The 23730-nt window shown below is 44.3% G+C and overlaps 1 protein-coding gene and 1 pseudogene across 1 annotated transcript; both read right to left on the bottom strand.

The window, feature by feature from the left end:
• Positions 1-5599: 5599 nt before the first annotated feature.
• Positions 5600-9711, bottom strand: KRT18 (keratin 18). Its single transcript, XM_020966319.2, has 7 exons — positions 9197-9711; positions 8278-8360; positions 7888-8044; positions 6842-7006; positions 6574-6699; positions 6056-6279; positions 5600-5778 (listed from the first exon to the last, which is right to left on the bottom strand). The coding sequence occupies exons 1-7, from the start codon at positions 9602-9604 to the stop codon at positions 5664-5666; spliced, it is 1278 nt and encodes a 425-aa protein (XP_020821978.1). The 5' UTR covers positions 9605-9711; the 3' UTR covers positions 5600-5663.
• Positions 9712-21005: 11294 nt separating this feature from the next.
• Positions 21006-22838, bottom strand: LOC110193997 (heat shock cognate 71 kDa protein pseudogene; annotated as a pseudogene).
• Positions 22839-23730: the final 892 nt, after the last annotated feature.

Genomic DNA, 23730 nt, shown 5'->3' with positions numbered 1-23730 from the left:
CAAAACAAAGCAGGGCACTGTATGGGAAACAGAGAATGTACAGCTTACTTTTTATATTTCAAGTTTGACATGGTAGCTCAAACACTGCATTGCTTGTCTGTTTTCCCCTCTGAACTTCCTTCTGTTTATTTTTTTAATGATTCATTGACATTCTTTTCTTCCTTTTTGAGTGTCATTAACAATACCCACCCCCCACTGCTGTAAATTTTTCTTACTTTTGTTCCCATACTTCTGGCATGGAGAAATAATCCAAAGAGGTTATGTAATTCTACCCAAATGGTAGAGTTATGGAGGAGTTAGAGAAATCTGGGCTTCTTAGCAGCCAGAACCAGAGCACCTTCTTTGGGTGTTGCTCAGCCTTTTATGCCTCCAAAGATAAGTTAGCAAGCAGGGGTTCAGGGTTCTTGTGAGCTTTGCCCTTCCTTGGCTTTCCTACCCCGTGAGGCAAACAGGAGAGAAGATTTGTTGACTATTATGGAATTTTGTGCCGAAGTCTCTCATTTTACCAGTGAAGAAGGGTTAAGCCCCAAGAGGCAAGGTGAGTTGTCCAAGTCTGCCTAGATAATAAATAGCAGAGCTGGGATTGGAACCCAAATCTTCTCTAATACAAATCAATTCTCTTTATGCTTTTGGGTTGGGATGTGCAATGTTGAAAGTCTCCTCTTCTCCCCATTTTCCAATGATTTCTTAGAAGACCCAGAAGGTAGGGGCATGCTAGTGTCAAGTTAGATCCAAGGAAAGACTTTGTAACAGCAGGGTGTAAAGTGTGAAGGTGAAGAGTGGTGAGGAAGGACCCAGAAGCAAAGGATATTCTTCCCTAAAGGACAGTAGGCCCCCATCTACCTGAACTGGTTGGCATCAGGTAAATATCCCATATTATTTGTTCACTTCAGCTTAAAGCATCTCTCATTTTCTTTGTTTCATCTCCAGATAATCTTTTGGGACTTAATCCTTTTAGTAAATGTCCTTCCTGGCTATTCCTAGGATAAGGAATGTCTGGTCTTTTTTGTCTTCTTCCATCCAGACCCAAGTATGAACTGCTCCCTTAAGCTGGGTGCAGCATGTCTCCTGAGGGGCCTGGCCCAGTGTCTTCCATCTACATAGGGATTTTGTCACTACCTCTTACCACCTCAGTGCTAGCCCCATCAGGTGAGAAGACCTCAGACTGTGAGTAGGATAGCACCCTGAGTCTTCCATCTCCTGCTGGGTGCATCATGTTCCCTGAGAGAGCAAGCTGGGCATTTTCTATATGCCCCAAAACAATCACTTCCCTCTGTTCCAGAAGAAGGTATTGTCTATCTCCCTTTGCCAGCCCAGTCTCCCAACTGGGATGTGGAGAACCTCTAGTGCAAAGAAGAGCTACTCTCCCTTTTCCTTTAAGCCTCCCATCTCCTTCTACACTTGTCCTTTGAGGGTACAGGAGTGGCATACTCCACTCAGTGATGAATATTCTCACACCTGGATTATACTCTTCATATGCCAGTGATTGTGAACCCCTGTAGATCGCCACCCAAACTCCATTCCTCACTTCCCCCCCAATCACCTGATTTCTCATTTTCATCCCCCTCAATCCTTCCACCCCAAAGTTTCATTCTGACTCCACCCAGGCCTTCCACTATGCCCTCTGGAATGCCTGTTGCCATAAACAACAAACTTCCCTTCATCTTAAACCTATTCCTCTCCATTCCTTCCATTGACTGGCTCTTACTGAAACCTGGCCTCCCCCTGATGACACAGCCTCCCTGGTCATTCTTTCCAGTACTGGCTGTACCTTCACTCATTCTCCTCGGCTCACTAGTCAAGGCCAGGGAATTAGAATACTTGCTCCCCATTGCTACTTCCAGGTTCTCCCCCTTCCTCCATCACTCAGTAACTTCTCTACCTTTGAAGCTCATGCTATTCATCTCGGCCACACAATCAAAATCCTGGTAGCTGCTGTCTACAGAACCCCAGGTCACTCCCCTTCCTTCCTCAATGAGTTCAATACCTTGCTTACAATTTTTCTCTCCTCCCCAACTCTTGCCCTCATACTAGGAGACTTCAACATACATATTGATTCTTCCTCAAATACCCTAACCACTCAGTTTTTCAATCTGTTCACCTCCCATGAGCTACTTCTTCACCCCACCTCAGCCACACAGAAAGATGGTCATACTCTAGAGCTTGCCATCACTCACAAATGTACCACCTTCAAGTTCAAGAATTCAGAAGTTATCTCACCATAATTTTTGGGTTTTCACCTTCCCCTTTGTTTTCCTTTACATAATCCTACTCTTCATCTGTACTGTGACCTCTAGTCCCTTGACCCCTCAGTTGTCCCCCAGGCCATCTCCCCTACACTAGTCATTCTTTCCTCTTCTCTCCATCTTGACCAAAGGTGAACCAATTCAACTCTATACTATTCTCTCCTAAATCCCTACCCCCTGATAATATCACCAGTTATGCCTAATGAAGCGTCAACTTTGGATCACTTTCATCATTCTCTGCTTTTTCGCCTACATCTGTGCTGCTGAACAAAATGGAGAAAATCACACAATTGTTCTGACTGGGTCTGCTACAGATTTATGTTATATAACCTTACCTGGGCCCTCACTGCTGCCAGGCAATCCTACTGTATAACTCCCTTATCAAGTGACCATCCTACTTTCCACAGTGGCTCTTCCAAACCTTTTCATCCCTCCTTAAACTTCCCAAGGCTCTCCTTCCCCAACTCTCAGCTGAATACCTTGTGTCATATTTTGGAGAAAAAATTGAGGCCATGTTCTCCATGAATTCCTTTTTCTCCCTTCTTCCTCATCTCCCATCACTCAGATGCTTTCTGCTTCTCTCTCCTCCTTTACTCCAGTCTCATATGATGAAGGGGCCTTACTCCTTAACATGGAGATCCCATTGCATTCCATCTCCTCCAACAGATTGCCCCTTCTGACATTCCCATTCTTTTACTTATTTTCTGTCCCTCTCTACTGTCTCATTCCCTACTGCCTACAAACATGCCCATGTCTCTTCCATCCTGAAAAAACCTTCCCTTGGTTCCTCCATTCCCATTAACTATCATTCTATATCTCTTCTGTCCATTGTAGCTAAACTCCTCAAAAAGGTCTTCTATAATAGGTGCCTCTACTTTCTATCTTCTCACTCTCTTCTTAAACCCTTATATTTTGGTTTCTGACCATATCTTTTCACCAAAAATGCTTTCCCTGGTTACTAATGATCTCTTAGTTGCCAAATTAAATGGCCTTTACTCATCCTCATTCTCTTTGACCTCTCTGTAGCCTTTCACAGTGTGGATCACTCTCCCCTTTTTAATACTCTCTTCTCTCTTTCAGACACCACTCTCTCCTGGTTTTCTTCTTACTTATCTAATTGTTCCTCCTCTGTCTCCTGTATTACATCTTCCTCCAGATCACTCCCTCTAACAGTAGGTGTCTCTCAAGGTTCTGTCCTGGGCCCTTTTCTCTTCTCCCTCTATATTACTACCCTTGGTGATTTAATCACCATCTCCATGCTACCTTTCTTTTTCAAATCTACCTTTCCTGACCCAAACTCTCGGCTGACCTCTAGTCTTGCATCTCCAGCTGCCTTTCAGACATCTTGAACTAGATGTCCAGTAGATATCTTAAACTCACTGTGTCCAGAGCAGAACTTATTAATTCCCCCTAAACCTTCCCTATCTCCTACCTTCCTATTACTGTAGAGGGCAACACCATCCTCCTGGCCCTCAGGCTTCCAACCTAGGTGTCATCTTGGTAGCTTGCGCTCTCTCACACACCTTCCCCCTCCCCCACATCCAAGCTGTTGTTGGGGCCTACTGATATATCATTTCATGAATATGCTTCCTCTCTCCTCTGACACCGCCACCATTCTAGTGCAGGTCCTCATCACCTCGTGCCGTCATTACTGTAATGGCCTGCTGCGGGGTCTGCCTGCCTCAGGTTTCTCCTCACTGCAGTCCATCCTCCATTCAGCCATTAAAATGATTTTCCTAAAGCTCAGGTCAGATCATGTCACCCTCCCTACTCAATAAACTCCAGTGGCTCCCTATTGTCTCCAGGAGCAAATGCAAAATGCTCTATTTGGCATTCATAACCTAACCCCCTCCTATCTTTCCAGTCTTCTTACACCTTACTCTCTGACACTGGCCTCCCAGCTGTTCCATGAGCATACTCCATCTCTTGGCCCTGTGCATTTTCTCTGGCTGTCCTTTATGCTTAGAATGCTCTCCCTCCTTCCCTTTGACTACTGACCTCTCTGGCTTTTTTTTTTCCTTTTGCTTTTTGGTGAGGCAGTTGGGGTTAAGTGACTTGCCCAGGGTCTCACAGCTAGTAAGTGTCAAATGTCTGAGGCCAGATTTGAACTCAGGTCCTCCTGACTCCAAGGCCAGAGTTCTATCCACTCTGCCACCTAGTTGCCCCTCTGGCTTCTTTTGAATCCCAACTAAAATGTTACCTTCCACAGGAAGCCTTCCCTAGTCCGCTTAATTCTATTACCTTTTCTCTATTGTTTCCTTTTTATCCGTTATATACCAGTTTGCATGCTGTCTGCCCCATTGGATTGTAAGCTTCTTGAGGCCAGGGTCTATCTTTTGCCTCTTTTTGTATTCCCAGCACTTAGCACAGTGCCTGGTACGTAGGCACAGGATTTAATGTTTATTAAATATGACTTGAATTCTAATGTCATGGCATAACTATATTGTCCTCATAATATTTCCTTATCTGACTTTTCTCTTAGATAAGATCTTGCTCGTTAAGCTTCTTTGCCTCTTTCTGACCCCATATTCTCTCAATACACCAATATCCTTTCTCCTAGGACTTACTCTCATCCTGGGCCATCACAGTGCTCCATCCCAGATCCCCTATCCAGTCACTCTTTTCCTAGCTGGTCTTTTCTCCAAAGAACATTATTTGGAACGGAATTTTTCTTCCACATTTATGTGAATATCCCATGCCTATGGGATATTCAAATTGAAATAGGATTAGAGGCTAAGAGAATGGAGGAGATGGGGAATCTAGCTGATCTCTGCCTGCCACTTAATAACTGATCATCCCCACAAAAACCCTGCCCTTGACTCCCCCCGCCATATCTAACCTCCCTTCTCCTGTTACATTTTCCATCAACTCTCCCTCCCTATCCATTCTATAGCGAGATGGGTGGTGTATAGTAAAGATAGTGGACTATACTGAGACTAGAGATGCATCTCAGACACCTAAAAGGGATGTGGCCCTAGTCCAGTATCTCTTGACCTCAGTTTCTTCATAAGTAAAATGAGGATAAGAATATACTACCTACCCCACAGGAATGTTGGGAAAATCAAATGCAATAGGATTTGTAAAGAATTTCATAAACCTTTAAATGCTCTATCAGTGATAGCTGTTATTGTTACTGTTGTTTTCTACCCCATGAGAATGTAGACTCCTTTGAGAGTGGAGATTGTTTCCTTCTTTGTATCCCTAATACCTAGCATCCTGAGGGGTCCCTGGGAGGTACTTGATAAATGTGTGGTGAATGTTGTAATTTCTTGGTAGTTTAAGCTGGCTTCAGTGATCAGATTCTGTGCCTGGCCAAGTGATTAGATCAATGAAGAGAAAGCACGATTGAAGGCTAGGTGACCAAAGAGCCTTTATTAACTTCCTGACTCAGCCCAGGTCTTCCTTCAGTTTATGGCCCTAACGCCGCAGGACTTTGGAGTCATTGGTCTCTGCCACTGCTTTGCCGTCTACAGTCCTCCGAGTGCTGGTCTTATGTAAGGAACTGCCGCTGCTGTCCAAGGCATGCACGAGACTAGGGAGAGAGTCCAAATCCAGTTATGGGGAGGGAAGGAGGAGAAACTCCTGATCCTCCCACCCCACCTTTGCTCCCCCGTCTCATTTAAAGGAGTCGATTCCCTGGGCAGCTTAGGTCTCCTTGTTCTGCAAGGAGGACATCTTAAGAGTATGAGAATACCTCCTGGTTAATGGATAAGGCACACAAAGGGCTATCTAGATGTGGGATCCAGGAGAGGCTCGGTGATAGAGAAGAGTGGGAGGGGGTTTGCCTTGGGAGGAGGACCCCTACTCACTTGAAGTCTTCTCCATCCTCCAGCAGATTTCGATAGGTGTTGATCTCTGCTTCCAGTTTAACCTTAATGTTGAGCAGGGCCTCGTATTCCTGTGCCTGGCGCTGACCCTCTGTTCGAGTCTGCCCTAGCTCTGCCTCCAGGTGTAGCAGGGCTGTATTGATCTGCTCCATTTGGATAGCATAGCGGGTCTCCACCTCCCTCAGGCTGTGCTCCAAGCTGGTTTTCTGTTCAGAGACAAAGGAGGAACAGAGTGAGGGGGGGAAGGAGGTATCCAATGAGATAACAGTTCTGCCATTTGTTTACTGTGCAACAGTTAGCAAGGTACTTGGTCTTTCTAGGACTCAGATCCCTCCTTTATAAAATGCCAGGGTACCTTTCTGTTCTGATCTATGAATCAAAGTACAGGGAGACAGAAGTAGAGCTAAGTAGGCAGGGATAGAATCAGCAGGCCCTGAGATGGGAGGTTAGAACCTGGAGAAGGAATGGGAAGTAGAAAGGCAGTTGGGGATATTTCTCACTAGATTTCGAAGGGAATCCAGGTCAATCTCTAGAGACTGGACTGTACGTTTCAGCTCAGTGACAGTGTTTCGAGCTGCTTCCACCTCCTCAGATCTTGTGTTGATCGCCACAGTGCTCTCCTCAATCTGTCCAGGGAGAAAAAAATATATGGCTTCTCTCAGTGTCCAGTTAAGAGCTCTGTCCTCATGTTCCTGCCTTCCTAGGACCCATGTCTCAACTCTTCTACCCTCCCTAAGCTTCCACCCCTGAGAGGTTTTCTCTGCTTACCTGCTGGGACCAGTATTTATCAAGCTCCTCTCTGTTCTTCTGAGCCAGAGCGTCGTACTGGGCTCGGATATCAGCCATGACCTTGCTCAAGTCCTGAGATTTGGGAGAGTCTACCTCCACGGTTACTCCAGAGCCTGCGATTTGGGCTTGTAGAGAATTCACCTCCTGGGATTAACAAAAAAAAAGTAGGTGAGCAGAATGGGTCACAACTTTTTTAAACTGTCTGACTGAAAACCACTGATGATTATGAAGGATACAGGGGGCACAGAAGGAGCCATCCGATGAAACCATATCCTCCCCACCGGACTTCTGCCTCAGCCAGACTGCCAACGGCAATTCTAGAGTCTTTGCTTTATAAGCCTTCTTTCCCCTCCCCCCACTTCTCTCCCTAGGCTTCTGATTCTTTTTTCTACAGATTATTTCTTCATCTACCTTTTCTTCGGGTTCCTTCTTCCTCTCCTCTGCCCTTTGACTTGTGCCTGTCTTCTTCCAAACTTCTCCTCCTCACCCTTTTCTAGCTAATCCTCTCCAGACTTGGCTTTGCTGCTTCTTGCCATCCTCCTGGCACTGCTACCTAGTTGTTCCTGGCTCCATTCTTGCCTCAGACTGTTTACTGTCCTCTTTATTAGACTATAATTCAAATGAACTGTATTAAATATTTATTTTCAATACATATGACTTGCCAGTGTGGTTAACAGCCTGGTTAAAACAGTGTAGGCATGTATTCTCTAAACTTGTCTGTGAAGCTCCTCTGAGTGGTTACACTCTCATCCCATTTCTAAGACTGGGTCCCTTTGTTTTTCCTTACCAGGTTGCCTAGCTCCCCAACCTTCAAAAGCTGGAAAGAGTGCTGAAATTGGGTGTCAGGGGACCTGGGTTTGAACCCCTACTCTGCTACTTACTATCTGCATGACTTTGGGCAACTCAGTCCAATTTCAGTTTTCCCCAATTGTAAAATGAGAAACTAGATAGTCCTAAGGTCCCTTTTTGGCTCTGAGTTTTATCATCTCTCTGCTGAGAGATTTCTGCTTTCCCCCCTAGCTCACCTCCTCATGGTTCTTCTTCATGAAGAGCAGCTCTTCCTTCAGGGTTTCAATCTCAGTCTCGAGTTGTAGCCTGGTCACATTGGTGTCATCAATGACCTTCCGGAGGCCATGAATGTCACTTTCTACAGACTGTCTCATGGCCAGCTCTGCTTCATACCTAGGGTAGGTGGGATGAGGGTAGAAGGAGAGGGAAATCCAAAGGGCTACCCCCCATCTCAAACCTAAACCAGTAGCCATCCTAAACCTAGTCCCACCCATAGCCATCCCAAACTAATTTCCATCTCATTAGGTATTTTAACCTCAACCATGACCCCATCCCTTAAGTCCCACCATATTCTTAAACTTCAAATGGGATACCTAAACTGAACCCTGATAATTCCACTGACTCACTTGACTCGGAAGTCATCAGCCGCCAGACGGGCATTATCAATCTGTAGGACGATTCTGGCATTGTCCACTGAGCTTGTATAGATCTGGTGGGGGGGGGGTGGCAGAGAAAAGACATGGAGCTTCATGAGTAGGGATCACACATGGGAAAGCAGGATCCCTAACACAGGGATATGTCCCTCAGGACATGTTCCCCTGCTTCTATCACCTACCTTTATTCCAGACAAATTGTACCCTAGATTCTGTCCTCTGGATCCCAGTAACCACCAGCAACAGCCCTCTCATTAAACCTTGTTCCCCAAGGCTATACCTGGGTTCCCTCCCTCCCAGGCCCAGGGGAACCAGTTGCAAAGCGCCCCTCCCCCAACCTTTCACCTGAAGCTTTTTCTGAAGCACCTGCTTTTCCACTCCCTCCCAAAAGCGGTAAGGGAAGCAAGTCCCTCCTACCATTTCTCTTGTTTACCTTTAGGTGACTCAGCTATATCCGCTTAACCCTCTCACTGGAGGGCATCTGAGAACCAGGGCTTTAGGGGCCCTCTTTAAGGGACATTTATTTTCTCTCCTACCCTCAAAACTCATTGCTTCTGGCCGCGCTTTCCCACCCCTGTTAACTTAGGACAACAGCATGGGTCAAGAGAGTTTTCTAGTTACCATACTGGGAAGACCACTGAGAGGTACTAGTAAAGGGCTGCTTAGGGAAGAGTCTGGGGAAAGTCTCAGTCCTTCGTTTTTCTGGAGTTTTCCCTTCCTAATCCTCTGCCCTCATGCCTTTCCCAAGGTGACTTCCGACATTTCCAAATTGAAGGACAAGAGTTATCAAAAATAAGCAAGAGAAAGAAGAGGGAGACCATCTTGGAGTTCAGAGTTGGGGGACTGTGGATTGGGGTAGACGAAGGGCCACCCCCGCCTCTTCCATTCTCACCTGCGCCCGCAGATCCTCAATAGTCTTGAAATAATGTCCCCATTCTCTAGTCCGAGGTCCCTTCTTGTCCATATGCTCCCTGATTTTCCCTTCCAGTTTGCGATTCTCGGTCTCCAGGCTCCGCACGCGCTCCATATAGGAGGCGAGGCGGTCGTTGAGGTCTTGCATGGTCTCCTTCTCCCCCTGGATCCCCCCGACCCCGACCTGCCCCCCCATCACTCCCCCGGTCCCCCAGCCCCCGCGAAAGCTGGAGGAGCGGGCCGTGGAGATTCGGGAGCCAGAGCCGCCGGCGCCTGCATAGACGCTGGCGGCGCTGCTGACCTGCCGGACCCGGTGGCTGGGCGCCTGGACCGAGCCCAGGGAGCGGTAGTTGGTAGAGAAGGTGGTGGAGCGGGTAGTGAAACTCATGATGTCGGTGTAGGAGAGCTGGACGGAATCCGAAAGTCAGAAGGGTGGGTGAGAGCACACGGGCTTTATAGTCTGGAGGGAAAGGGGACAGGGCGCCGGCCAGGACCGGCTCCGCCCCTCCCTGCTCCGGAAGGCGCATAGGTAGATAAATAAGAGGTTGGAGGGATTTTGAACTTTCTTTGTCCCGGATCCATCCTGCGCCTCCCCCAGGGTGGGAGGAAAGCAGGTGTGTGGGCCCTGGGGCGGAGGTTTCAGGGCAGGAAAATGACGTCCCCCCTTTCCCTGCTACACCCAAGTCAGGTAAAGCTGAAGGCCAGGTAGAGGGGGGATGTTCCTGCCTGAGATCTGGAGGTGTCGGAGAAGCACTTGTTGCCAACCTCCAGCCTTGAGTTCTGTATCAGACTTCACCTCCTTACCGTCCCAGACTTACACTTACAGCCCTGCAAACATTCACTCTCACACATCCTCATACACGTTCTTACTTACACACAGATCTTTAGAGACCCACAAATACACTAACAAATACCTTTCTACACTCCCTGGGGCATACATCAACAAATAATTGAGAACCTGCTTAGCTAGGTGTGGAAGAGGTTGCTTTCACGTTTCACAGAGGCTTCATCGCCAACCAGCTCTATGATTTGGACAAGTAACATTCTTGAGCCTCAATTTCTTAAAAATAGAGTCTGTAAAATGGAGATACTATTATATCGAAAGGCAGTCTATCATAGTAGAGAGCAAACCTCTCAGTCAAGAAGACCTGGCTTCAAAAATCACCTTTGACACTTATTGGCTTTGTAACCCTGGGCAAATCACTTAACATCTCAGTGCCCAAAGACTACTTTCTTTCATAGTGATATTTTATTGTTTTCCCAGTTACACATAAAAACAATTTTTTAACATTCATTCTCTCCCTCCTTCCTTCCTATCCCCTGTCCCTAAGACAGGGCTTTGATATAGGTTATACATATGCAATCATGCAAAACATATTCCTATATTAGTCATGTTGTGAAAGAAAATACAGACAAAAAAAACGAGAAAAAGAAAGTGAAAAATAGTATGCTTTGATCTTCATTCAGACTCCATCAGTTCTTTCTCTAGAGAAGGATGGCATTTTTCATAAGTCCTTCAGAACTGTCTTGGATCATTGTATTGCTGAGAATAGCTAAGTCATTCACAGTTGATCATCATACAATATTGCTGTTACTGCCAAAGGCTACTTTCTAAAGCTATAAGTTGTAGAAGTGCCTACGTGAGTTTGTAGAGGAAATTCCCATTTTAATGCTCTGATGAAAGCACAAATCCTATTAAAAACAAACAAAACCCACAAGATTTTACTCTCTACCTCACAGGGGAATTGCTGAAAGGAAAACTCTTCATAAACCATAAAGGTGAGCTACCTCTAGATACCCTCCTGCACATTCGTATTTTTTGTGTGCACACACATTCTTAAGTTATCTCCAGTCACTTTTACATCCCCAGGTCACCTATAAACAACTCTTGATGTTTCATTGCCTGTCATGCCCCTCAGGGGTCTTGGGATCCTCATTCTCCATCCTGCAGAGCAGAGGCAGTAGCTCCAGGCAGGCTGTCGTTGCCTCCCTCTTCAGGAAATCCACTTTCATTAAGAATTTCAGTTGGCCCCAAATAGCCTCAGGGGAGAGCCCACTCCTATCCTACATTAGAGATCAAGCCACGTCAAGTTAATAAGCATTTATTAAGTGCGTGCCAGATGCCAGGCACCCTGCTAAGCACTAGGGATAACAGTCCCTGTCCTCAAGTAGCTCACAATAAAATGGGGAAGATAACATGCACATGACTATCTACAAACAAGATATATACAGAATGGAAGGCAATAGCAGTAAAGGGGCCAAGGAAAGTCTTCTTACAGGAATTAGGATTTTGGTTGAGATTTTACCAAAGTCAGGGAAGCCAGAAAGCAAGAGATGAGGAAAGAGAGAATTCCAGGTTTGGGGCAGCCAGTGAAAATTCCCAGAGTGGAGAAATGGAATATCATGTTTGAAGACATCGAGGAGGTCGGTGTCACTGGACTGGAGAGAACTCAAAGGGTAGAAATAAATCCACCTCTCTCCTAAATTAATAGGGGGAACTAGAGGTCAGGTGCTTTTCAGTCCCCTGACCTTTTAAACCTAGCTGGACTTGGCTACCCCCTCCCCCCTCCATTTTTGCTTGTTCTTTGCTCCCTGATCTATTGATTTTTTTATAACTCTTTGCTGGACATAGGAAGGAAGGGTGGGGAGGAGGGGGAAGGGGGAAAAGTGGGAAGGAGAGATCCAAGGGTGCTGTAAGGTAGATGGAAGTGTTCCTGGGCTGCTGGGGGCCAGGTATTCCTGATTATCCAGTTACAATTGAGTCACAATTGAGCACTTGTTTGCCGTCTTCACGCCCTGACTCCCAGGATGTTGTAGTGGAAAGTGCTGGATTTTGAGTCATAGAATATAGCTTTGGGTAAGTCAGTTCACTTCTCTGGGCCTCTGTTTCTTCATCTGTAAAATGGGGAGGTTGAACTAGATAATTAATAAGGCCCCTTCCAGCTCTAAATGTTTTAATCCTGTCTTTCTCATACACTAAACAGCATGGGTTGGTAGGATTGAGACTGATGGAAGAAGGGAAGATGTTGGAGGCATTTGGAAGGGCACTTAGGAGAGACAAGTCACAGGGCATGACTACAATGAAAATGACATACAAAACAGCTTGCAAATATGTGTCCAGCATCCCAGCATTAGCTGCAGGTTGGGAAGTTTCACCTTTAGGCTTTTTTTTCTTACCTCCCCTGGGTACGGGCACTTCCCCCTTATTATAGGACTAGTTATCTAAATTTCCAGTTATTGGTATACCATAGGAGATAGCCTAAGCATACAATTTAGTTACAAATGTACTGTCTTATACTAAATACTGTTGTTTTATGTATTCTTCTTGTCTCCTGCAATGCGGCTGTAATTTCCTTCTTCAAACTGTATTGTCTACATTGAAACCTACATTCACATCTCACCCTTGCCACTTACTACTTCTGTGGCCTTAGACGACTTGCATCAGCCCTCTGGGCCTCAGTTTCTCTACCTATAAAATGTGAGTGAAAATATTGATACTTTCCAGACCTTACAGGGTTTTTGTGAGGAAAGCACTCTGCAAACCTTAAAGAATTACAGAAATGTGAGCTATTACAATAAGTGTTCAATAAATATTTGTTGGTTCACTCATCCATTACCCATTCATTCAGTCAATAAACATTTACTGAGAACTTGTTATGCAAACAGTGGGTACAAAGGTGAATCAGCCAATGTATATGAGTTCTCAAGAGCTCACAGTATAGTTGAGACCAGGAATATACACAGATACTTAATATATAAGGTAGAATGTGATAACAGCAAGCACTTTATACATGCTTTATCTATCTAATAATTTGTATGGTGCTTAAGTGCTTTACAAAGTATTTCCCCCATTTGCTTTCTCTGATGCCAGTAGTACATATATTATTTTTTTTTCTTTATTTCTTTCTTTATTTTTTGGCGAGGCAATCTGGGTTAAGTGACTTGTCACACAGCTAGTGATATGTGTCAGAGGCTGGATTTGAACTCAGGTCTTCCTGACTCCAGGGTCCATGCTCTATCCAGTGCACCATCTAGCTGACCTATGAATACATTATTAAGCCCCACTTTGAAGATGAGAAAACTGAGGCTCAGCCAGTTAAATTGAGTCACCCAAGGTTACACAGCTAGTAAACATTAGAGTCAAGGTTCAAACCCAAGTTTCTCAACTTCTGGTCCAGGACTCTTTACTCTGCCATCCTGAAGAGGGAGAATGAACTTTTGGTGGGGCCAATCAAGGGAGGCTCTGTGGAAGTTGTAGGATCTAAGTCAGTTGATTGGCCATGAGAAGGGCAGGGCCACAGTCTTTGGTTTTCTATCATTTGCCCAAAGTATCCAGTCATATAAAGCAGATTCAGCCTCAAGCTGAGTCTAGCACAGTACCTACTGTCTACCGGAGAGCTCTGTACATGGCAGACCTAAAAAATGTATATTGATTTAACTGATTTGAATATGGGAGAATTTACAATGGCTCTCCTATTCCAAGGACTTATACTTCCAATCTGTTGCTAATGCCTACACCACCTTATCTCCTCTGACCCTGCTACTACTTCTGTGCAGGCCCTCATTACCTCATGCCTGAACTATTTCAATAGCCTGCTGGAGGGTCTGTCAGCCTCACTGTAGTCTATTCTTCTTTCAGCCACTAAAGTGAGTGTCCTAAAGCCCAGGTCCAATCATATCAACCCCTATTCAGTAAATTCCAGGGGCTACCTATTGCTTTCAGGAGCAAATACAAAATGCCCTGTTTGGCATTCAGAGTTCTTTATAACCTAGCTCCCTTTTACTTTTCCAGTCGTCTTACACATTACTCCTCAACATGTACTTTTTGATCCAGTGACATGGGCTTTCTGGCTGTTTCACAAAACAAGAAACTCCATATTTCTGCTCTGGGAATTTTCCCTCACTGTCCTCTCTGCCTGGAACATTCTCCCTTCAATTTGTCTACTGACTGCCCTGGCTTCTTTTAAGCCCCAACTAAAATCCTCCCTTCTACAAGAAGATAGATTACTTCCCCAATCCATTCTAATTCTAGTGCCTTCCTTCTTTTAATTATTTCCTATTTATCCTGTATCTAGCTTGCTTTGTATTTATACGTGTGCATGTTGTCTCCTCCATTAGATTATGAGCTCCTTGAGGCCAGGGACTGTCTTTTGCCTCTTTTTGTATCCCCAGCACTTAGCACAGTGCCTGGCACATAGTAAGTGCTTAATAAATGCTGACTGAGTGATTGAATTATAGTTTGTCCAGATGGTAAAAATCCTCACAGATCACCTCATCGGAACTCCTGATTTTAAAAAATTTAATTAATTTTTATTCTGAACTTAAACATTAAAAAAATTTCATATACACAGAACACAAAAATGAGGATTATTCATAAAATTGAAGATCTCTGTTTTATAATACTCACTTTAAAAAAAAGGTGTATAATGAATTCCACTTCTTATTTTTATAACTGTCCTACCTATCTATGCTTCCTTTTGTTTTCTTCTGTGCATTTAAAAAATCTTTCAATGGCTGTCTTTTTTGGGAATCATTGTTGCTTCTCCCTTAAATCTTCCATCCCCAAGTAAAAACCAAGAGAGATTTAGAAAAAAAGCTCCCAAGCAAACTTGTAACCAAAAACTCTAGTCGAGCCAACAAACACACACAATGGCCTATCACCTTTCTGTCAAGAGGTGGGTAATAAGTTTCATCGTGGTTCCTCTAGAGATGTGATTGGTCATTGCTGCAGTCAGAGTTCTGTCAAAGTCATCTTCCTTTACAACGTTGTTGCCCCTTTAAAAATTGTTCTCCTGGGACTGCTCACTTTGCTTTGCATCAGTTCACACTACCTAGAATTCTCTGAACTTGTCTCTTTTTGTTATTTCCTACATCATAGTAATATTTCATTGCATTCGTATATCAAAATTTGTCAAGCTGTTCCCCACATTGATGAGCACACTCTTTGATGCTAGTTCTTTTCTTCCTTCCTTTCTTTTTCTTTTTTCCTTCCTTCCTTCCTTTCATCTTTCTTTTTTCTTTATCTTTCTTTTCTTTTCTTTCCTTTCTTCCTTCCTTTCTTTCTTTTCCTTCCTTTCTTCCTTCCTTCCTTCCTTCCTTCCTTCCTTCCTTCCTTCCTTCCTTCCTTCCTTCCTTCCTTCCTTCCTTTCTTTCTCTCTCTCTCTCTCTCTCTCTCTCTCTCTCTCTCTCTCTCTCTCTCTCTCTCTTTCTTTCTTTCTTTCTTTCTGTTTCATCACCCTCCCTTCAGGATCAGGAAATTTGTTTAGCTTGCCATTATTCTCTCTCCAGTATTATTCTCCCTCTTAACTGCCCCTCTGTTCCCCTCAGGGCCCTCATTTTACAGATGAAGAAACTGAGGCATAGAGACTTACTCTCCATCACACAGGTAGTTAAGTAGCAGGTCTGGGATTTAGAACTTGGATCTCCTATATTACTAAGCCTGTGTTCTTTCTACTGTATTACACTGACTGGTTTTGGGGGCAATAAGAGAGTCTTCATATGAGAACCACAGACTGAAAGAAACCAAATCCTGAGTAAATTCAGGGCCATATTTGCAATTTAGCAAATTCTTTGTATGCAATCAACTACCACTGGGCTTTGACATCTATGACCCTGGTAGTTTTTTTTATTCTGTCCCAACAAGCTCTGTTAAAAGAATACTGTGCCCATTCCAAGGGGCAGCTAGGTAGGGCAGTGTGTCAAGTGCAGGACCTGGAGTCAAGAAGACCTGAGTTCAAATCTGACCTCAGACACTTATTAGCTGTGTGACCCTGGGCAAGTCACTTAACCCTGTTTGCCTTAGTTTCCTCATCTGTCAAATGAGAATATAATGGCAAACCAATCCAGTATCTGCCAAAAAAAAACCCAAAAAAGGGATCGCAATGAGTCTAAACTAAACAACATACCTATTCCTTCCCCCTGGGCCTTCTTCTCTGAGAGCTGCTTGAGATTCTTGGTAGGACCTTATCTCTGCTGTTTGCATTCCTGACCTGTTTCAGCAGCAGCAGAGGCAGATGCCATTCCAGCCCTTCTGCAGACTCATCCCACCTTTCACCTCTGAAAATTAGGTTCCTAAGCTCCTGTCCAGTTCAGGCTCATTCTCACCCTTGGGAGAATTTGGAGGGAGTCAGAGAGGATATGGACCCTGAGTTTTAGCAGCATGCAGGCTATCTGAGAGGTGGAGAGGTGGAAGATGGGAGAAAGGAGTAGAAATTAACCTGAGATTTGTCCTGGGAGAGAGTAATGGGGAAGAAATTCTAGGTGCACCCTCTCAGAGGAGGACTGTGCACAGAGACACTTGTTCAACACCATTTCTTCAGGAAGGCTGGATATATTCACCCTTCCAGGGGAGATGGACACAAAGCTATTTACACCCTCAAGAGGGGCCAAACACAAATTTTCTGAGAGGGAATGGCCCTCCCCACTAAGAGGAGTCAAGCATGCAATACCCCCAAGAGTTAGGTACATAGACCTTTCCACCACAATCTGTCGAACAGACTCCTTTCTAGTGGGACCCAGACACACAGATACTTCCAAAGGGTCTGAATACATAGAAATCTCCAGTTACAGGACACACAGTTACTGTCTAATACACAGAGAGGCTTGGCCATACTGATGCCTTAAGTGGAACACAGGATAAGAACACTGGGCCTGGAACCAGGAAGACCTGAATTCAGATTTGACGCTTATTACTTGTGTGATGACCTAAGTTCTCTGTCTCAGTTTTCTCAGCTATAAAATAGGGATAATGCCCACATCACAGGATTATGGTGAGGATCAAATGAAATATCTGTAAAGTGCTTAACACAATTCCTTACACATAGTAGGCTCTTTCTTAATAAATGCTTATTCCCTTCCTCTTTTCCCCCTCCCCACCAAGATGCTCAGACACACAGATTCCCCGTAGAAGGGCTATATTCAGACTTCATGGAGATTGTACCATGAGACCAAGGCTAGGGTCCTGAAGCAGAGCAGCTGAACAAGATATCTTTCCTAAAGGGGTACAGTTCAACTCTGTTTACTGTCTCAGAAGTAACCCTGAGAAGGGGCAAGCTCCCATGGAACTTGGGACTTTTCCCAGATCCATTTTTTTTTTTAGTTTCTCCAAGAAACCTCATTTCTAAAGGCCAAGGTAAAGGTCAGAGGGTATCTAATTCTTACTCTGGATGCCAAGTTTGGGGGAGGGGAAAGGAATTATGAAGGATTAGGGGATTTAAGGCTTTGGATTTCATAAATTTCTCCCTTAACCCATTATCATTGCCTAGAGGCCCTATGCATTTGTAAGGGCCTGGGTGGTTGGGAAGTATTGGGATTAGACTCTACAATGGAATTTATTAAAAAGGATTCAGCACCTAGAAAGAGGGAGGGGAAGGGTAATGGCTAGTTGGGAGAAAGTTTGGAGAAAGGAGACAGAAGGAGGAAGAGACTACTTTTTTTAACCCCATGCTGGTGCACCATCCTGTAGCCACCAGATTCTTAATCTCCTGGATTTTGGTTTGGATATCATGCCATTTTTTTTTTAGTCCCAGTTGAGATGCTCAGGTGTCCATGGGCCAGGATAAAAAGGAGCACCTTTTGGTGGAAGGAAGCCCAGAGCTGTGGGGTGGTTAGAGGGGAAGGAGAGAAGGGTAAGAGGATAGAAGGCTGGTGGGAAGGTAGAGGGGAGGCTGAGAAGTGGAGCAGGGAGCTAGGTGAGTCTGGGAAGATGTTAGTATGAGGTTAAAGGAGGAAAGGTGTTTTGTTTTGTTTTGTTTTGAGGATGGGTAGTGTAAAGACAAAGAAATTGAAAAGTAAGGAGTAGAGCATCATTAAAACATTTTAGAAAGCACGCAGAAGAGAGCAGAATGAAGTTCAGAAGGGGACATAGACAAGCAGAGCAGTGTTAGTACTACTGTGTTAAATTTAATACATATATACCTTTTAATCAAGGGGCTGGGATGGAGGTCTGTAGGATGGGACACATATCACCAACATGTTCTAATCTATGGACCTTCAGGAGCTTTAATCACTCCACGAAAGTATAATTCCTTTCTCTTGTCTTGAAGGAAAGGGAAAGCAGAAAAAAAATTTTTTGGGGGGGGCTAGGCAATGCGTTAAATGACTTGCCTAGGGTCACACAGTTAGTAAGTGTCAAGTGTCTGGGGTCACATTTGAACTCAGGTCCTCCTGACTCCAGGGCTGGTACTGCATCCACTATGCCACCTAGCTGCCCCAAGAGCAGAAATCTTGTGAAGAATGGGAGGAATGTGACCACTCTGTGGCAGTGAATGAGATAAATTGCAACCTTTATGTAGTGTGGAGTTAACCAAGCTGCCACGGGGACCCCACCTCCTGCAACAGTCTACATGAGGTGAAAGAGAAAGAGAAGAGAGACAGAGAGAGATAAAGAGACAGAGAAAATTAAAGGAGAGAGAGAGAAAGAAAGACAGAGAGAGAGAGAGAGAGAGAAAGAAACTTCTGAACCTCTGTTGTTGTGGTTACTACCACTGCAGTTGCCACAATTGTGGATAACGTGCAGAATCACCTGAACACACTGCTGAAAAGCCTATATCTGGCTTCTCCTGCTGGGAAGTACTAGTGGTGAACCTCCACTCTCTCCTCTTCCCTCAGAGGAGAGAGTATGTATGTTTTCCTAAACAAATTTATCTGATTTCACAAGGCTATTCACCTAGTCTCTGAAATCCATTATTAAGAAAAAAAACTGCAATTAACTGAATTATTTTGTATTGTTTCATTTGTTTAAGAGAAGTTGAGAAGGGAGTTGGGAGAAAAGTGGCTTTATGGCGCCCCCCCACCCCATAAGTCTGGGGGCCAGCTAGAAGGAGTAGTTAGTGTTCCTCTTCAGCTAAACAAATTTCATACCTATTACCACACACACACATATATATATATATATATATATATATATATATATATATATATATATATTCTTTTAAAAGTTGTAAGTAATAGAGCTTTGGGTTTCTTCCACTCTCCTTTGCCAATGGAAATATTCACATTTGTCCAGTTCATAATAAGAGAAAAGAAAGGGAAGAGTGGGAAGCTGATGAGAGGAGTGTTTGTAGGCAAGAGGGAACTTGACGGTAACTAGATAGGCTGGGAAGAAAGGAAGAGTTTGGGCTTGGGAGGTGTGGGGTGCCATGCAATCCACTCTGGGTCTGAGTCCCTGAACCGAGGGAGTTTCGCATCTGCTACTCAAGCTGGCCATGGCTTGTAACTCCTTCCCATACCTGGGCCTGCTGCTGCCGATGCTGGTAATCCCCCTAGCCCTCCAACTAGCGTTCAGAGGGCTGAGACCTGACGCTCGCTGCTCCTTAGGAGGCCCCTTTGAATTGTTTTGTCAGAATGGTATATTTTTTTTTCTGGGGGGATTATTATGTACACATAAATGAAAAGTTAGGGTTGCAGAAGTGGGAGGAAAGGAGACCTAGGCTAAGCTTTTGGCTTCTCATTTCTGAGCTGGGGGATGGGCAGAAACCTGGATGGACTGGGATACCACAGGACATTAACAGATTTCTGGAGCAAGGAGATGCTGCTCCCTTAGGGCACCATGGCTACATTCCTTCCCCCTTCCCCGCAAAGGAGGTTGTCCTTCCTGGCCTTAGAATCACAGAACCTCAGTGCTGTAAGGGACCTCAGAAATTATCCAGTCCAACTTATATCTGAACAGAATATCCCAACAGCAAGTCATTCACCCTCTTCTTAAAGACCTACAGTGATGGGGAAAGCTTTCTGTAAGTCCCTTTCAGACAGGGCCCTTATCAGACCTTATAGTCCAAAGCTTATAAAGGGTGTGAAGCTCTAAGTGGCCTCATTTGTATATGAAGTCAGGAAGGGGGCTGAGCAGTTAGCACAGATGAGCTTGCACCCTGATCTTGTTTTTGTTTTGTTTTGGTTTTTTGGTTAGGCAGTGAGGTTAAATGACTTGCCCAGAGTCACACAGTTGCCCCCTGATTTTGGATGAACTAATGAGAGAGACTCAGAGTTTAAAAACTGAGGAAACAAGAGCCTTACAATTCTTTGGTGGCTATTGGGAAAATAGACATCATCTGGTTTATAACCTAGCCTGCAGAGATGCAAATTTTGAAAGTATTTGGACAGTCCCTATAAATTAAGGTGAGGTTTCTTAACCACTGGGCCCAGTGAAAGGACAGCTATTTATTTCCCGTACCATAAAAGAAATGCTTAAAACACAAAAGGCTCAAAGGTATATGTTACATATATTTAAAATAAAAACTCTAATTTGTCATCTCAGTTATACTATCCTGGGAAGCATAGACTCCCAAGAGACTTGTAGGAGTACCGAATAGATATTTCACATTCACTCAGGGATCTGTACTTTCTTTTCTTTCTTTCTTTCTTTCTTTCTTTCTTTCTTTCTTTCTTTCTTTCTTTCTTTCTTTCTTTCTTTCTTTCTTTCTTTCTTTCTTTCTTTCTTTCTTTCTTTTCCTTCCTTCCTTCCTTCCTTCCTTCCTTCCTTCCTTCCTTCCTTCCTTCCTTCCTTTCTTTCTTTCTTTCTTTCTTTCTTTCTTTCTTTCTTCCTTTCTTTCATGGTGTCAATTTTAAATAGATTTTATTCTCCAGGACAAGAATTGCATTTCCACTTATTTACAGTACTGATTAAGTACAATGCTGTTCACCTCTCTCCCTCTGCACACATTCAAATATTCAGAATGCCCAGATTTACACAGTAGCTCAAATGCAATTTTTAAACTGCTATTGCCTTGGCTACAAATTTGAGTCCTTCAATTTTTGGAAAGCTGTGTGGAATGCTCTTTCTCCTGGTATGTTTAGTTGACCTCTTCAATGGTGCTTCCAGAAGAGGCACCTCCAGATGGGGCTGCTCCACCCCCTGGGAACCCACCAGGAGGCATGCCTTCTGGTACACCCCCTGCACTCTTCTCAAATTCTTTCTTTCTCAGGAGTCTGGTTCTTATCCAGCCAGTTGATTATTTCATTACATTTGTCAAGGATCTTCTCTTTGTCTTTATCACCAGTTTTGCCTTGTAGTTTTTCATCCTCTCTGGTAGCCTTCACGTTGAAAGCATAAGATTGAAGAGGATTCTTGGAAGACACCTTGTCTCTCTGGTTCTCATCCTCAGCCTTATCTTCCCCAGCCTCCTGGACCATATGCTCAATGTCTTCTTTGCCCAGCCAACCTTTATCATTGGTGACGGTGATCTTGTTCTCCTTGCCTGTGCTCTTATCCACAACAGAAACATCGAGGATGCCGTTTGTATCAATGTCAAATGTCACTGGGTGCTGGGGGGATTCCTGTGAGCTCAGATTTGCCAAGCAGGTTGTTATCTTTTGTCATTGCTCTCTCGCCTTCATAAACCTGAATTAGCACACCAGGCTGGTTGTCTGAATAGGTGGTAAAGGTCTGTGTCTGTTGGTGGGGAGGGTGGTATTATGTTTGATCAGCATTGTCATAACTCCACCAGCAGTTTCAGTTCCAAGGGAAAGAGGCGTGACATCCAACAGCAGCCAGTCCTGCATATTCTCAGATTTGTCTCCAGACACAATGGCAGCCTGGACAGCGGCACCAGAGGCAGCGGCCTCATCAGGATGGATCCTCTTGTGGAGCTCCTTGCCATTGAAGAAGTCTCGCAGATGCTTCTGGATTTTGGGGATGTGAGTGGAACCACCCACCAGGATGAGGTCATGAATCTGTGATTTATCTAGCTTGGCATCTCTTAAGGCCTTTTCCACAGGGTCCAGCATGCCACAGAAGCAATCGGCATTCAGCTCTTCGAAAGGGCTGAAGTGATTGACGTATAGAAGTCGATACCTTCATGGAGGGAGTCAGTCTCCATACTGGCCTGGGGACTGGAAGAGAGGGTATGCTTTGTACCTTCACAAGCAGTGCACAGATGGCAGACAGCCCTTTTGTTCTCACTGATGTCTTCTTGTGCTTTTGCTTGAACTCGGCAATGAAGTGGTTGACCGAGTAGTGTCCCAGCTGTGGACTTGACCTCAGAGATGCCATCTTCAAAGGTAAGAATGGAGACATCGAAAGTTCCACCTCCAAGGTCAAAGATCAACACATTTCTCTCAGCAGCAACCTTTTTGTCCAAGCCATGAGTAATAGCAGCAACAGTTGGCTCATTGATGTTTCAGAACACATTGAGACTAGCAATGGTTCCAGCATCTTTGGTGGCCTGACGTTAGGTATCGTTGAAATAGGCTGATACTGTCACCACAGCATTTGTGACAGTCTTCCCAAGGTAAGCTTCAGCAATTTCTTTCATCTTGGTCAAGGCCATAGAAGAACTTCTTCTGGATAGAAACTTTCGGTTTCCCCTTTGGCTTGGAACTTAGGCCTGCCTAAGGTCCTTTCTGCACCATGAAAGGCCAAGGTTTCACATCTGACTGTACAACGGCATCATCGAATCTGCGACCAATTAGACATTTGGCATCAAAAACTGTGTTGGTGGGGTTCATTGCAACTTGATTCTTTGCAGCATCACTGATTAAACATTCTATATGGGTGAAGGTGATGTAGCTTGAGGGGTCCTGTTTCCTTGGTCTTTAGCAATGATCTCTACTTTCCTATGTTGGAAGACTCCCATACAAGAATAAGTGGTGCCAAGATCAATGCCAACTGCGCATCCCTTCGACATGGTTTTTGGGGAGTCAGGGCTCATAGCTGACCGCTGTGGAGGAAGAAGGGCTGCTGCTACACTGAGTAGAGGATCTGCGCTTTCTAAGCAGTGACTCCAAGTCTATATCTTTGGGCCATCCAGGCATACGTAATTCATCCTAAAAGGTTGTATCCTAAAAGGTCATGCTAAAAGAAGTAGTCATCCTCTCAGAGAAGGGTGTGGGTACAGGAGGCATCTGCTGATGGGCAGCCAGCACTTCATTCAAGGCATCTGTAGCTCTGAAACTTCTGAGATAGGTGCCAAGGCAGGAAAAATGTCTATCTCTCAGGGTCACTGTTCAATTGTGTGTATCCCGAGAAAGAAACATGAAGCAGAAAAAAGTCAGGGGCTTGGGTCCAGTCTTGGGCTCACTTAGGCAAGCACATATTCTCCTTTCCGTGTTCTAATAGTTACCATAGCTTCTGCTTGGAATGGGGAGAGAGGGAAATCCCTTCCCAACTTGGGAGAAGAACTGACATTGTCTTTGTCCCAACAAATGGCCACCTTGAAAGAGACTAGAAAATATTACAAAGATTATACACTATGAGTAGGCTGGATTTGTATTAGGAATGTGGGGCTGGTTCAATATTAGGAAAACTATAAACATAATTGACCTTCAATAACAAAAACAACAAAAACATTGTTATTTCAGTAAATGCAGAAAAAGCTTTTGACTCATTCCTGTTTAAAAAAAAAATTAGGTAACATAGGAATAAAAGGAGCTTTCCTTAAATGATAAGTAGTACCTATCTAAAACGAAGAACAAGCATTATCTATAATAGGGATAAACTAGAAACTTTGTCAGTAAGATCAGAGGTGAAGCAAGGATATCCATTATCACCAATATTATTATTATTATTTTTTTTGGTGA

The sequence above is a fragment of the Phascolarctos cinereus genome, unplaced genomic scaffold (genome assembly GCF_003287225.1).
Source record: "Phascolarctos cinereus isolate Bilbo 61053 unplaced genomic scaffold, phaCin_HiC Scaffold_1;HRSCAF=81, whole genome shotgun sequence".
Taxonomy (NCBI): domain Eukaryota; kingdom Metazoa; phylum Chordata; class Mammalia; order Diprotodontia; family Phascolarctidae; genus Phascolarctos; species Phascolarctos cinereus.
The sequence above is the reverse complement of the archived record's forward strand: the minus strand, read 5'-3'. Positions and strand labels throughout refer to the sequence as shown.